The sequence below is a fragment of the Rhineura floridana genome, chromosome 11 (assembly GCF_030035675.1).
Source record: "Rhineura floridana isolate rRhiFlo1 chromosome 11, rRhiFlo1.hap2, whole genome shotgun sequence".
NCBI lineage: Eukaryota > Metazoa > Chordata > Lepidosauria > Squamata > Rhineuridae > Rhineura > Rhineura floridana.
Genome location: NC_084490.1, coordinates 32731753 through 32744984, shown reverse-complemented (window position 1 = coordinate 32744984; position 13232 = coordinate 32731753). Strand labels below are relative to the sequence as shown.

At 42.1% G+C, this 13232-nt stretch overlaps 1 protein-coding gene across 1 annotated transcript; it reads left to right on the top strand.

Moving 5' to 3' along the window:
• The first annotated feature begins 6827 nt into the window (after positions 1-6827).
• On the top strand, positions 6828-7763 carry LOC133367812 (olfactory receptor 14C36-like). The gene has a single exon (XM_061591916.1). The coding sequence runs from the start codon at positions 6828-6830 to the stop codon at positions 7761-7763; it is 936 nt and encodes a 311-aa protein (XP_061447900.1).
• The last annotated feature ends 5469 nt before the right edge of the window (positions 7764-13232 follow it).

Sequence of the window (13232 nt, the reverse complement as noted above, 5' to 3'; positions counted from 1 at the left end):
ACAACCCCTCAATCATTTTCCCGCAGAGGTTGATTTACCAAAGGGGGGGGGGTCACAGGCTAGTGGGTCCAGTGTGGGTTTTTTGAGGAGTGCTCAGATCATCACCACTTTCCATGTTTTAAGAGGGGCCAGGGTTGTGGGGAAAACATGTTTGGGCACATCATTACAAGTGCCTTGTCTAGGTCATTAGGCCTCATCGACTGATACGGATCCCATGACGTTGTGCTACAGATCTCACTGGAAACTGCCGTAAATATGGCATCAAGATTTCTACTGACTTTACCCTCAGACTGACTTCCAAATAACTCACCATGAATTTCTGAAGGGTCTACAATTCTATTTCCTGGAGAAGATGTTAACAAGCCACTCCACTGAAAAACTCCACTGGATGGCTGCTTCACGATGAAGGTAGAGATGTTTGCCTTTTTGCCACTCTCACCTGCATGCCATAGGCACCATTACATTATTTCTCTCATGCTCAATAAACCTCTGCAGCACATCTTTCAACATTTTATCTATCTGTCTGTCTGTCTATTGTCTATTGTCTATTGTCTATCGTCTATCGTCTATCTAATCTATCTAAATCTAACCTATATTCTGCCCTTCCTCCCAGAAGGAGACCAGGGTTGCAACTCTAGCCATCTTCTATTCTGTTTAATAGCCCTTAGGAAACTGATACAACCAAACATTGAATGTGCTCTGCACTGCCAGAGGGAGCACTTGAGGTCAATGATGTCAAGAACCCAATATGTATCACTCTTTCACAGGAAGACAGGGAGTTCAACAGGGTTGCCTACTCTATCCACTGGAAAATAATTCCTAGGGTGTCTAGGAATCCATTTGATTCCATTAGTCTTCAGGGATAAACCATCCAAATAGGTGGTCCATCCAATTTCATGTCTGTAAGGGGAATTGAAGTCATGCATTTAAACTTATCAACGAAGGATTTTGGCATTGACAACAGGGTTATATATTACAACCCCTATCTCCAGGCCACCCCTTACTCCAGCTGGAATGAAGACAAAATTGAGGGTATGCCATGCTCTGTGTGTTAGACTGATGACAGCATGAGATAGCCCCTTTTTCATCACTGAGGGTATGAAGGTCTGAGCTGCAACATTAGAAGCAGCCTCAGCACTGATGGTACAATTCAATACCACACCCAAGACCACCTCTGCCTGCTTTGTCAGAGAAGCTGCTAGGCAACATGATGGATGGTACAAAAACAGCAATCCTAGTGTCATGCCTCCTTCAGAGGAGTCCTCAGAGAAGGATGAGGAGTGAATTGGCACAGCAGACTCAGGAGAGGGAACAAGCAGAATCACCCCAGATGCATATCCAGCCCTCCTGCCACTGGAAGTTGTTTGGGACACAGCTGGAGACCCTCAGTCAGGTTCAGAGAATGAACTGACGCCTTTAGATAGCAGACCAATGCAGGCATTCCCACCGTTTACCACTACAAGTTCCCTAGAGTTGGAGGGCTGATTGCTATCACCTGAACCAGGGAAGGGAGTTTAAAAGGCAGTGAGATACTTTTTGCCCTCCACTGGAAGCAACATCAGATGCCAGCATCAGATCTTAGCCAGCTGTGCCAGACCCTGTCTACTCTTGAAAACTGGATTGTTTTATTAGAATACTGAACCCTTCCTACTGACCTTGTTTTTGGAGACAAAGTGGTATGTTGCACTCAAAACTCTAGACCTCTTCTTGCTTACCCTCATTATCCTCAAGCATTGCCTTAGTTACAACCCAGCCCCTGCCTGGCCAGCTGCCAGCTTATTATTTTACAGCTCTCTTAATCACCTTGGTGCAGCCTGCAAAGACTGACACCTATTTACTTTTCCTTGGTTTGTCACCAAGTACAAACCCTCACAGCCAGCTCCAAGACAGCAAGGCTTTCTGGTGATGATGGGAGACCTGTGAACCACAACCACTCCCCCCACATCACTGTAGCCTGTGTTGATGCTGCACCAAGTATCTGGATGTGCACAGTTAGGTCAGATCAACTCCTCCTAGCTCACCCACCCAGGTCTCAGCAATACACGCCAGATGGGCACCCTCATCCATCAACTCGATGATGAGTGAGATCATATTATATATTGATTTGGCATTACACAACAGCACATCAGATGAGCAACAAAGACTCTGGCCATGGGAGTGGTAGGAAGGGAAAACCAGCCGTACACAGTGTAGAGTGCAGCACCTATTAACCAGCATAACCAATAGTCCAGTAGCTCGTTAACTTGCCTATTAGTGCTTGCCGCCAACCGAAAGAATAGACCACCAGCCAAGATTTCAGTAAGAGCGTTTTTACTGTTGCAAAAGGCAGTTTAACACACCGTGTTCCGTCTCAATACAATCCTATTACCCCCACACCTCTGTGTGCTCATTGAAGCCTTTTTATTGCTGCTTCTCTTATCCCTCACAGCCGCAGCCTGACCTTGGGCGTTTCTGCCAAGTGCTGTTAATTAACGGCTTCACTCTTCCCTTAACTCCTACTGTCCTGTCTGGAAATGGCTGTGTTGCCCACCTAAGCCTGACAGCCCCCGCCTTCCAGACAGACATTGCAAGTTACACTCTTACAGTATAAGTATACAGTTCTTTGGTTACAAAGTTACATTGCTTTACATTTTACAGTCTTCTTTTTAGGATGAAACACATTTAACACATATATGCACAGTCACTGTCACCTTCTTGAGCATACTTTGCCATTCGTTCTCTTATGCTATTTATGAACAGGGTATCACTGTCTGTTATTACTTTGCACTGTTTGTTTTCCTCATTGTTTGTCTCACCCTGTACGGCTGATATTTGGAAACGTTCTGGCGGTTTCCCTATGTTTTGTCTTGTTGACCTCCTTAATATTTCTGTTTCTTGTTCCTGTTCTGTTTCTGTATCTGTGTTTGATGCACTGCTACTGGAATCAGAGCTGCTTGTCTCTATCTCCTGTTTTGTTTCTTCCCTTTCCTGTTTTATCTGTTGAGCAGGCTCTGTTGCATTTATGCCATTTGTGTCACTGCAATCTAGATTTACATATGTTTTGTGGTTCTCTGAGTCTTGTTCTTGTGTTCTAACACTCCTGCTGAGTGTTACACTACCATCCTGTGGAACCCACACACGGTAATTCACATGTTGAAACCCCAACACATATCCCTTTTTCGCTCTGGGAGCCAATTTTCCCTTTCTCTTTCCCTTGGGAACATGCACCCAGCATGGTGAACCAAATCGCAGTATGTGTTGCAATCTGGGCTTTCTTTTGTACAACATTTCATATGGTGACATGGCAATGGTTCTATGCAGTACTCTATTTTGAATATATGTAGCATACATTAAACTCCCCCCCCAGAAAGTGTGAGCAAGGCCTGAATCCTTTAACATTGCTCTCATTGCATCCTGCAATGTTTTGTTTTTCCTTTCCGCTGTCCCATTCTGATGTGCAGAAAACGGGGCGGTTACAGCATGGTTTATTCCTTTCTTTTCAAAATATTGTTCCAGGGACTTTCCTGTGAACTCCCCGCCCTGGTCAGATCTAATCTGTTGCACCTGTGTGCCATGCTGTACTTCTACTCTGGTCAGAAAACGTTTTAACTTCTCTGCAGCCTCATCTTTTGTTTTTAGTAAACTTACATGACAATATCTTGAATAATCGTCAACAATCACAAGAAAATATTTAGCACCACCTTGCGTTTTGGGAAATGGTCCCGCTAAATCAACATGTATAGTCTGATAAGGTTTATCAGTATTTCTTTCTGCTATTTTGTTAATTGGAGCTACAGTGGCCTTTGTTTGCTGACATACTTCACACTGCATGTATTGTTTGCAGTCTTTTAGTTGTACATCAGCACTGAATTGAGCTGCCTTTTTCACAGTCTCATAATTTACATGCCCCAGCCTTCGGTGCCATTCATGGATACATTTATCATGGGTTTTCTTATGCGCCACTAATGAGGCCTGTGCTGTAGAGTTTACATTTACATAGAACATGGATTCTTTACAATATCCCTTTAGGCACACCTTTCCCTTCTTCATTATTTCACATTTCCTGTTACTGAATAACACGCTATAATCCATTTCTAATAGTTTTGAAACTGACAGAATGTTTTGAGTTAAATTAGGCACAAATAAAACATTTGTCATTATTGTTTGTAAAGCACATATCTGTACAGTACCCTTACCCATCACCCTTTGTTTAGTACCATCAGCTAAACTCACTTCTTCATCAGCTGGCACCATTGTTTTAAATAAACTTTTATCATTTATGAGTGAACGGGTGGAACCTGAGTCCAAGACCCACATACTATTGTCTCTGTTTACAATGTCTTTTTCATTCTTTGTCTTTGCACTCACCAACTGCGCGTGTGAGGGTTTTCTTCCGTCCCTCCTCCTTCTCAGTAAGTCACAGTCCCGCCTTAAATGATGCAAGGAGCCGCAGTTGTAACATGCTTTAGTCCCAAAAGCCTTTATCTCTGTCTTTTCTTTTCTTTCACTCCTTTCGTTCTGTTCCTCTTGCCTTTGTTTTGTTTCTTTTCTTCTCTCCCACTCTTGTTTGAGTTTGTCTGTTACATATCGAACCGAAAGTCCAGAATCGGGCATCGCTTCAAGTGCGCTGATGACAGGATTCCAAGAGTCATTGAGTGTTGAAAGAGTGATATAAATTTGTTGTGTTTCCGTGTGTTCCACACCCCTTTCCTATAATTCTGCAAACAGGCTTGCAATGTTTATTAAGTGTTCTGACATTGTCACTTCGTCTGTTAGCTGCATTCTGTATAGTTTCCTCGCAAGATTTATTCTACTGCTAGCTGTTGCTTGAACATAATAGTCTTTTAAAGCAGTCCACATTTCCTTAGCAGTATTTTTACCTCTTAGATGTAATAGTTGCGAGTCTCCTACAGCCAAGATTATTAATGACTTCGCTCTTTCGTCCCAGCGTAGCCATTCTGCAGGTGGTGGAACGGAGGGGGGTTGTTGGTCAATTACTTTCCATAAATCCTCTCTGTTTAGATAGGCTTGCATCTGCAGCCGCCAGCATGAGTAATTACGTTCCGAGAGACGTTCCAGTGGAATGCCAGCCAAAGATACTCCAGCCATTCTCGCAGACTTCCTTATCACTTTGGTTTCCTGGCAACACAATCCTCTGCCGCTGCTTTGCCGCTCTCCCACAGCTCACCAGCTCTCCGGCTCAGCTTCCTTTGGTTGTCCAGCGTAGCACAAGCTTTCTTTACTGGTAGCAAACTGGTTGTTACTGGTGTGGAGCTGGGCCCATAACCCTTTGTAGAGTGCAGCACCTATTAACCAGCATAACCAGTAGTCCAGTAGCTCGTTAACTTGCCTATTAGTGCTTGCCGCCAACCGAAAGAATAGACCACCAGCCAAGATTTCAGTAAGAGCGTTTTTACTGTTGCAATAGGCAGTTTAACACACTGTGCTCCGTCTCAATACAATCCTATTACCCCCACACCTCTGTGTGCTCATTGAAGCCTTTTTATTGCTGCTTCTCTTATCCATCACAGCCGCAGCCTGACCTTGGGCGTTTCTGCCAAGTGCTGTTAATTAACGGCTTCACTCTTCCCTTAACTCCTACTGTCCTGTCTGGAAATGGCTGTGTTGCCCACCTAAGCCTGACACACAGCTTCACCCTCACTTTCCATGATGGCTTCTCATCTCTCCATCTCCCTTTATCAATGATCACTGAAACTGGGCAGTATCACCCATGGCTCCAAAGAGCTCCTCCAAAGCCTATTGACAAAATCTACAACCAGTTAATTATCAATTATACCAGAATGTATCTGAGTAGGAACAGTTTTATATAGTATGAATGTGTATGTATGTACTGCCTTCAAGTCAATTCCGACTTATGGCAACCCTATGAATAGGGTTTTCATGAGTCTGATAGGCAGTGACTGGCCCAAGATCACCCAGTGAGCTTCATGGCTATGATTGCAAACCAATCATATTGTCCCCAGTAATCCCACAACTAGGAGCGAAAAGATTTGTGTTGGTGTTGGTTCTCTCAATTTCTCATTTTTCCAGTTGGAAATTCAGTACTTCACATTTCTGCAGCACTGTGTGTGTGTGTGTGTGTGTGTGTGTACACATCTATTTTTTAAAAAATATCCTGAGGAAATTTCTTCAGCGTTTATGTGTGAATTTCTCCAAATATACATAAAAAAGGTAAAGGTGTCCTCGCACTTATTGTGCGAGTCGGTTCCGACTCTTAGGGTGACGTCTTGCAACGGTTACTAGGCAGACCTTATATATGGGGTGGGATTGCCAGTTCCTTCCCCGGCCTTTCTTTACCCCCCAGCGTATGCCGGGTACTCATTTTACCGACCACAGATGGATGGAAGGCTGAGTGGACCTCGACCCCTTTTACCAGAGATTTGACTTCCTCCTTCCATTGGAATCAAACTCCGGCCATGAGCAGAGCTTTAACTGCATTACCGCCACTTACAACTCTTTAAATAATGCACATATTTATTGCAAGCAATTACTCCTAAGAATGAATATAGTCATTTCATGTACATTTTCCTTAATGTATGCATTTTTGTAAAATCTGTTAGGTTGGAGAATTGCATTGTAAAATTCAGATAAGTGAAAAACTTGAAAGATGGTTGTATATCAGTTCTCACATTGGTTTGGCAAGTGTGAATCTGACAGATTTGGTGACAAATGCAAACTGAATCAAATCTCTTTCCCATCCCCACCCTCACCTAATTCACTATCATAATTCCCTTATACTTTAAGGTGAGACAAGCCTCTTTATTTATTTCTCTCTATCCAGCTATCCACTTGGAAATCTTTTCTGCAGAACAGTTTGAAGTGGTAATATGGTCAACCAGTCAACGGTAACAGAATTCCTTCTGATGGGATTTTCCAAAAACCAAGATGAGCAGATTTTGTATTTTGTGATGTTTCTCTGCATTTATTTGATAGCCTTAGTAGGGAATTTTCTCATTATCGCTGCCATTGCTCTAAACCACCAACTACATGCCCCAATGTACTTCTTTTTAGTTAACCTGTCACTGACAGACATTGGTTACATCACAACTACTATCCCCAAATCCATGGTTGCTTCTTTGACAGACAACAGACTGATTTCTTTTGCCGGCTGTGCTGCCCAGGTTTTCTTAATTATCAGCTTTGCAGGTTCCGAGATTGCCTTGCTCACTGTCATGGCTTATGACCGTTATATTGCAATCTGTCGTCCTCTACAGTACAGGCTAATAATGAACTGGGATGCCTGCACCCAAATGGCAGCTGCTTCCTGGATTAGCACCCTGATCTATTCATCAGTACAGACCAGTGCCAATTTCAAGCTCGATTTCTGTGGGACTAATATTATTGGGCAGTATTTCTGTGATATCCCTCAGTTACAAAAGATATCTTGCTCTAATACAAAAGTTAACCAGATTCTGTTGTTTGTCACTGCTATCCCATTGGATACATTTTGTGTTGGGTTGATCTTTGCTTCCTATGGCAACATCTTCTCTGCTGTGCTGAGGATCCCATCAGTTCAAGGTAGATATAAAGCTTTCTCTACCTGCACTCCCCACCTAACTGTCTTTTCTTTATTCATGACCACAGCTTCTTTTTCATACATGAGACCTAAAAGCCTTTCCACCCCCACTGTGGACCTGATTTCTGCTGTACTGTATACAGTTTTGCCACCAGTTCTTAACCCCATTATTTATAGCTTCAGGAACAAGGACATCCAAGAGGCGGTGTGGAAAATACAAAAAAAAATTAAAAGTCTCCTCCGATAATTCCTTAGGCTGCATCTCAGGCATATCACAATTCTGCTTTTTCTTTCCTATGCCCATTTTTGTCTGATTCTTCCCTGTCTCCTGCATCCCCCTTACAACCATATCCCATTCCATTCATATGGACTTCACAGCAGCCTACTGCATTATTGTTCAGGGACTGGGAATCAAGTGGGAAAGGGGAAAGGGAAAATCTGTGCATGAGTAGTCTGGTTTTTGCTCAGCATTTCGATCCAACCCTCTGCCTCCAGTTACTCAGACTCTTCATTGATTTACAGCAGATGTGGAGAAAGTTTTTTTTTCCCCTGCCTTGGGACCACATTTCCTCATCGGCAACCTGCTCAAGACCACATGCCTTAGTGGGTGAAGCCAGAGACAAATGTGGGCATGGTGAGACACAAATGTGGATGGAAAAGTAGAGACTACTCTTACATTCCTGTATCCCAGGCATGCAAACGTCAGAGGATTAGACACATACATACATGTATACATACTCATGTACACTCTATCCAGGCAAGCAAGAGACAATATCGGAGTTCAAGGACACATTTTAGCCAGGCAACAGCACTCAAAGAAGGTGTACACGGTGAACTGGTGGTGAGGGCTGGCCTGTGGAGTTAGTCATTGCCCAGGGAGTGTCCTAAGGAATGGATAGAGTGGTCTGGAATTTCCCAATCCTTGGATATAGAGGCATGTTTGCTTAGTATCACTCAGTTGGGTACCTACATATCCATGGGTTATTCATTTCATTAAAGAGAAAAGAAATGATGAATCTGGCCAGGGAGACTCAGAACTTGTAACTTAATTATCAGTTTTTAAATAATTTTATTTTAATCTGTGTAGATATCATTTAGTTTATTTTGTGGTGGTCTGATAATTTGATACACATAAACTAACGTGCACTGAATTTGTTTTTTAAAGAAGTTCTCTGTTACTTTTTGATGTGACAAACTATCTTCTCATTTGAATATTGACCAGAACTAACTCTTCCTCAAGAGATTCTTACTGACTTTGTAGCTGTGAAAGGCTGAAATATATGTTTGTTGCACTTGTATACATGCTCTGGTAAATGAATGACTATAATCGTATATAATAAAGAAAAGTTACATAAAATTATACTTCTATATTCAAATTATTTTATATATTTATTTTATGTAGCCCAGACTGAAGTTTTTTGAAGTTACCATGATTTATAGTTTATTTATAAACATATTTGTATACCGCTATTTTATTTTTTTAAAAAAAAACAATTAAAACAACAACTATATCATAAAAACCATTAAAATACAGAAAAATACAGGAAAAACAAGGTCAGCTATTGCAAAGAGCCATCTTGTTAACTGCCTACAGAAGCCTGGTGGAACAGAACATTTTTCAGCAGATGTTTAAAGGTTAAAACAGAAGGTGTTTGCTGAATCTCTGTTGACAGAGCATTCCAGAGAAATGACGCCCCGCTTGCCGTGCAGCTGACAAGCAGGCTCTAGTTGCAGTTGGTGGCGAAGCTGCCGCCTCCATCTTTGTTTGGGGCAACGTCATGCCTATTGTGTGCATGTGATGTGCAGCATGGGGGGGGGCTTCTGGGCTTATTTAAGTCCAGCCACCCCTCCTACCTTCCTCTTTGCCAGCGCGACGCCCACTCTGCCCTCCCTCTTTTATGGTGTGCCTAGGGGTTGCTTCGGGGCCGAGTAGGAATTTTTATCCTGCCCACCCTCGTTGGCAGGCAGGTTTTTTGCCTGCTCCACACCATGGGAGTGGGACGGAATTGGGTTACGGGGCGTTGTGATTAATAGGCTGTTTTGGCTTATTTGGCTAACTTGAATGTATTTGACAGGTCAATGCCCTACCGGGCTATGCATCTTGCACTGGTGCGGGAAGGTGCGGGAAGGGAAATAGGTAAGGACAGCTAGGTGGCCCCCTTAGGCACCTTTGGAGGTGATTGGCGGTTCCGGAGGCCTGTCTGTCAGGGCTTTATGGCTCGAGGGCAGGATATGGGCTGCTTCTGGGGCCAACTTATCCTCATCTACCCAGGGGTTATACGGCCCCGGGTGGGGATGACGTGGGAAGGCCCCCCTACTCACCTACAAGGTGTGGCTGGGGTAAAGAGTAAGAAGATGGGTTTGCTCTTGCCACAGCAGGGGCTGGTCACCCGAGAGCTGTGTGGCACCTGGGTTTCTTTCTGCAGGTCACTTTAAATTGGGTTTTATTTGCTGTAATTTAATAAAGTGGCCCTTGTTCAACCCAAACCGATGTCTCTGTGTCTTATTTCGCCCCTCAACTGCAACTAGGCTCATAACGCTGAAAGCCCAATTTTGATTCAATGATGAGTGAGATCATATTATATATTGATTTGGCATTACACAACTGCACATCAGATGAGCAACAAAGTCTCTGGCCATGGGAGTGGTAGGAAGGGAAAACCAGCCGTACACAGCTTCACTCTCACTTTCCATGATGGCTTCTCATCTCTCCATCTCCCTTTATCAATGATCACTGAAACTGGGCAGTATCGCCCATGGCTCCAAAGAGCTCCTCCAAAGCCTATTGACAAAATATCCAACCAGTTAATTATCAGTTATACCAGAATGTATCTGATTGAGTAGGAACAGTTTTATATAGTATGCATGTATATGTATGTACTGCCTTCAAGTTGATTCCAACTTATGGAGACCCTGTGAATAGAGTTTTCATGAGTCTGATAGGCAGTGACTGGCCCAAGGTCACCCAGTGAGCTTCATGGCTAAATGGGGATTTGAACCCTGGTCTCCCAGGTTGTAGTCCAACACCTTAACCACTACACCACACTGGCTAGAGAACTGAATATTCAAAAGTTTCATATGCAACATACACTTTTTTACATGCAATTAGGCCTTATATAATATTTTTGCAAGCAGTTTTCCCTATCACAATGAGTTTTTCTCTTCACTAATATATACATTTTGATGCATACTTTTCCTTATTATTTACATTTTTATACACATTATTTGTTTGGAGAACTGGACTGCAACATTTGAAGATGTGTGGATTTTCTCGCATTTTGGTTTTCATATTGTTTCAAAATAATGTGAGTTAGGTAGGCAGCTTGCAGTCAAATGAGAATTCAACTCATTTTCCCATCTATCCTTAGTTAAGGGTCAGGGCTATGAAGATAGGCAAGAAAAAGAAAGGGTTGGAAAGACAGACAATTACATCTCATGTTTTGTAAGTTAGTTCTTGCACACCCTGATGGGACCTCAAGGGTTCTCTATGGAGTGAATCCCTGAAACACCACCACAGGCAACAAGGATGATTTAAGCTCTGCTTCCTGTTCACAGAATAATCATCTTCTAATAAATACCATACTTAAGCACTTGGGCACTCTGCTCTTCCTAGCAAAGAATGAAGGTATGTAGAATCCTCATCTCTCATCAGCAGCAGCAGAGACCAGGGCTCCTACTATGCTCAGGATTTCAGTTCTAAAAAGATGATGACATTGAAATATGACTAATGCAGAGGTTAGTATAATATCATGAAAGAAGATACCATTTTTTATATAGGAGGCAATAGCATTGTTGGGTTTCAGAATACTGGTGACTGGTCTCAAACTGAGATATTTGAGTTAAGCAAGATCTGTTAGCTGAGATTATGTTTTGCAAACCAAAACCAAAACCTGAGTTTATTATCCTTTATTTCCAGTACAAATACCAAGAATAGCTGGGCTCTTATAAAGTGGTATGGAATTAACATTAGAAAAAAGTTAATGTCATAATGAAATAATACAGGAGTGAGGGTGCTTTGACCCTCCAGAAGTTGAACAACTCCAATCAGCCCCAGGAACCATGTTCAATGGTCAGAGGTGATGGGAGCTGTAGTTCAGCAACATCTGGAGGGTCAAAGGTTTCCCACACCTGACAGTACTAGAGAACATTCTTTTTGAAACCAGATTCCATAGAGGTTTGTTTATTTGTTTACATCCAATAAACTTTGATTTGCTTACATCCATTTAAGCTGTAAATTTTTCACATACCTGACTGGTTGTAGATATTAGTTTATTTTTCAAACCACCTTCAATTTCCTCAAAATTATAATCTTCTTTCATCCTGTTTCATTCAATACTGTTGTTCTCAGGATGTATAATGGTGCCCTAGTCAAGGGCTTTGTTTCTTTTTGACATGTCAATCATGAAGGATGTTTCCACAAATTATGCATCCCTCAAATAATTGGGGTTGGGAGTTAGTTTGTGGATTTGTGCCTGCAGGTGGAAGGTGAGGGAAGAAACTAGAGATATACGTGTCGTATGTGTATGTTATGCCGCTCATGTTCATCAACTAAGGACCAATCAGTGGGGCAATTCTGAACGTCTCCTCGCCTCCCACAATGTTGTATGCTCCCAGCTGAGCCCTCCAGTAACATCCACTCATACACCTCAATAGACTGTCAGAGAGGAGTCTTCACATGTATAATTAAATGAAGAAAAGCTCCCACACAATCTGGAACCCCATTAATTTAGTGTTTAAAATGCCTTGGAAGCCTTGGTGTATATAATTATATGCATAAAGTTCCCTTTCCCATAGATTTATAAACTAGACATGAGGACACTGGCGGAGCATTTTGGGTCAGGAATGGAACTACTCAGCACAGCCTGCCACTTCCTCCTTTGTTGATGAACTTAGGCACTCTTCATCAAAATGGGAGCAGGGAGTGGGACCAGAGGAGCAGCCTTGCCTGATGTAAAACATTCCCATAGGAGTCCTTCACTGACATCTGTCCATGAATCCTAAACATCTCTGTGGGGGTAATCTTTCAGCTTTTACTCTGTAATAGAAAGAGTGCCATGGGATCTGAAAGACCAATCACTTATATGCCATGGTAACATTTGTGTGTAACCCTATCTATGAAGATTCCCTCCCTACTGATGTTTGTGATGTGCTTGTGGATGTCAGGAAAGGAACATACATCATAAGGGATGTGGGTACTCAATGTGAATAACACAGAAGCTATATCACCCTTGCAGGGCAAAAGAGTTGGCTGAAAACTTCCCCCACATTGTTCTTTTCAAAAAAATATCTGATCCATTGACAGTTTGGCAATGAATGGATTTTTGCAAACCAATCATATTGTCCCCAGTAATCCCACAACTAGGAATGAAAAAATCTGTGTTGGTGTTGGTTCTCTCCATTTCTCATTTTTCCAGTTGGAAATTCAGTACTTCACATTTCTGCAGCACTGTGTGTGTGTGCCCACACATGTATATGTACACATTTTTTTTAAAAAAAAATTCCTGAGGAAATTTCTTCAGCATTTATATGTGAATTTCTCCAATTATACATATTTATGCATGCAATTTTTAAAAATGCACATATTATTGCAAGCAATTGCTCCAAACAGAATGCATATTTGTATGAATATAGTCATTTCATATACATTTTCCTTAATGTATGCATTTTTGTAAAATCTGTTAGGTTGGAGAATTGCATTGTAAAATTCAGATAAGTG

What these genes read in the sequence shown, in the direction of transcription:
- LOC133367812 (XM_061591916.1), top strand. Translation starts at nt 6,828, where the DNA reads ATGGTCAACCAGTCAACGGTAACAGAATTCCTTCTGATGGGATTTTCC.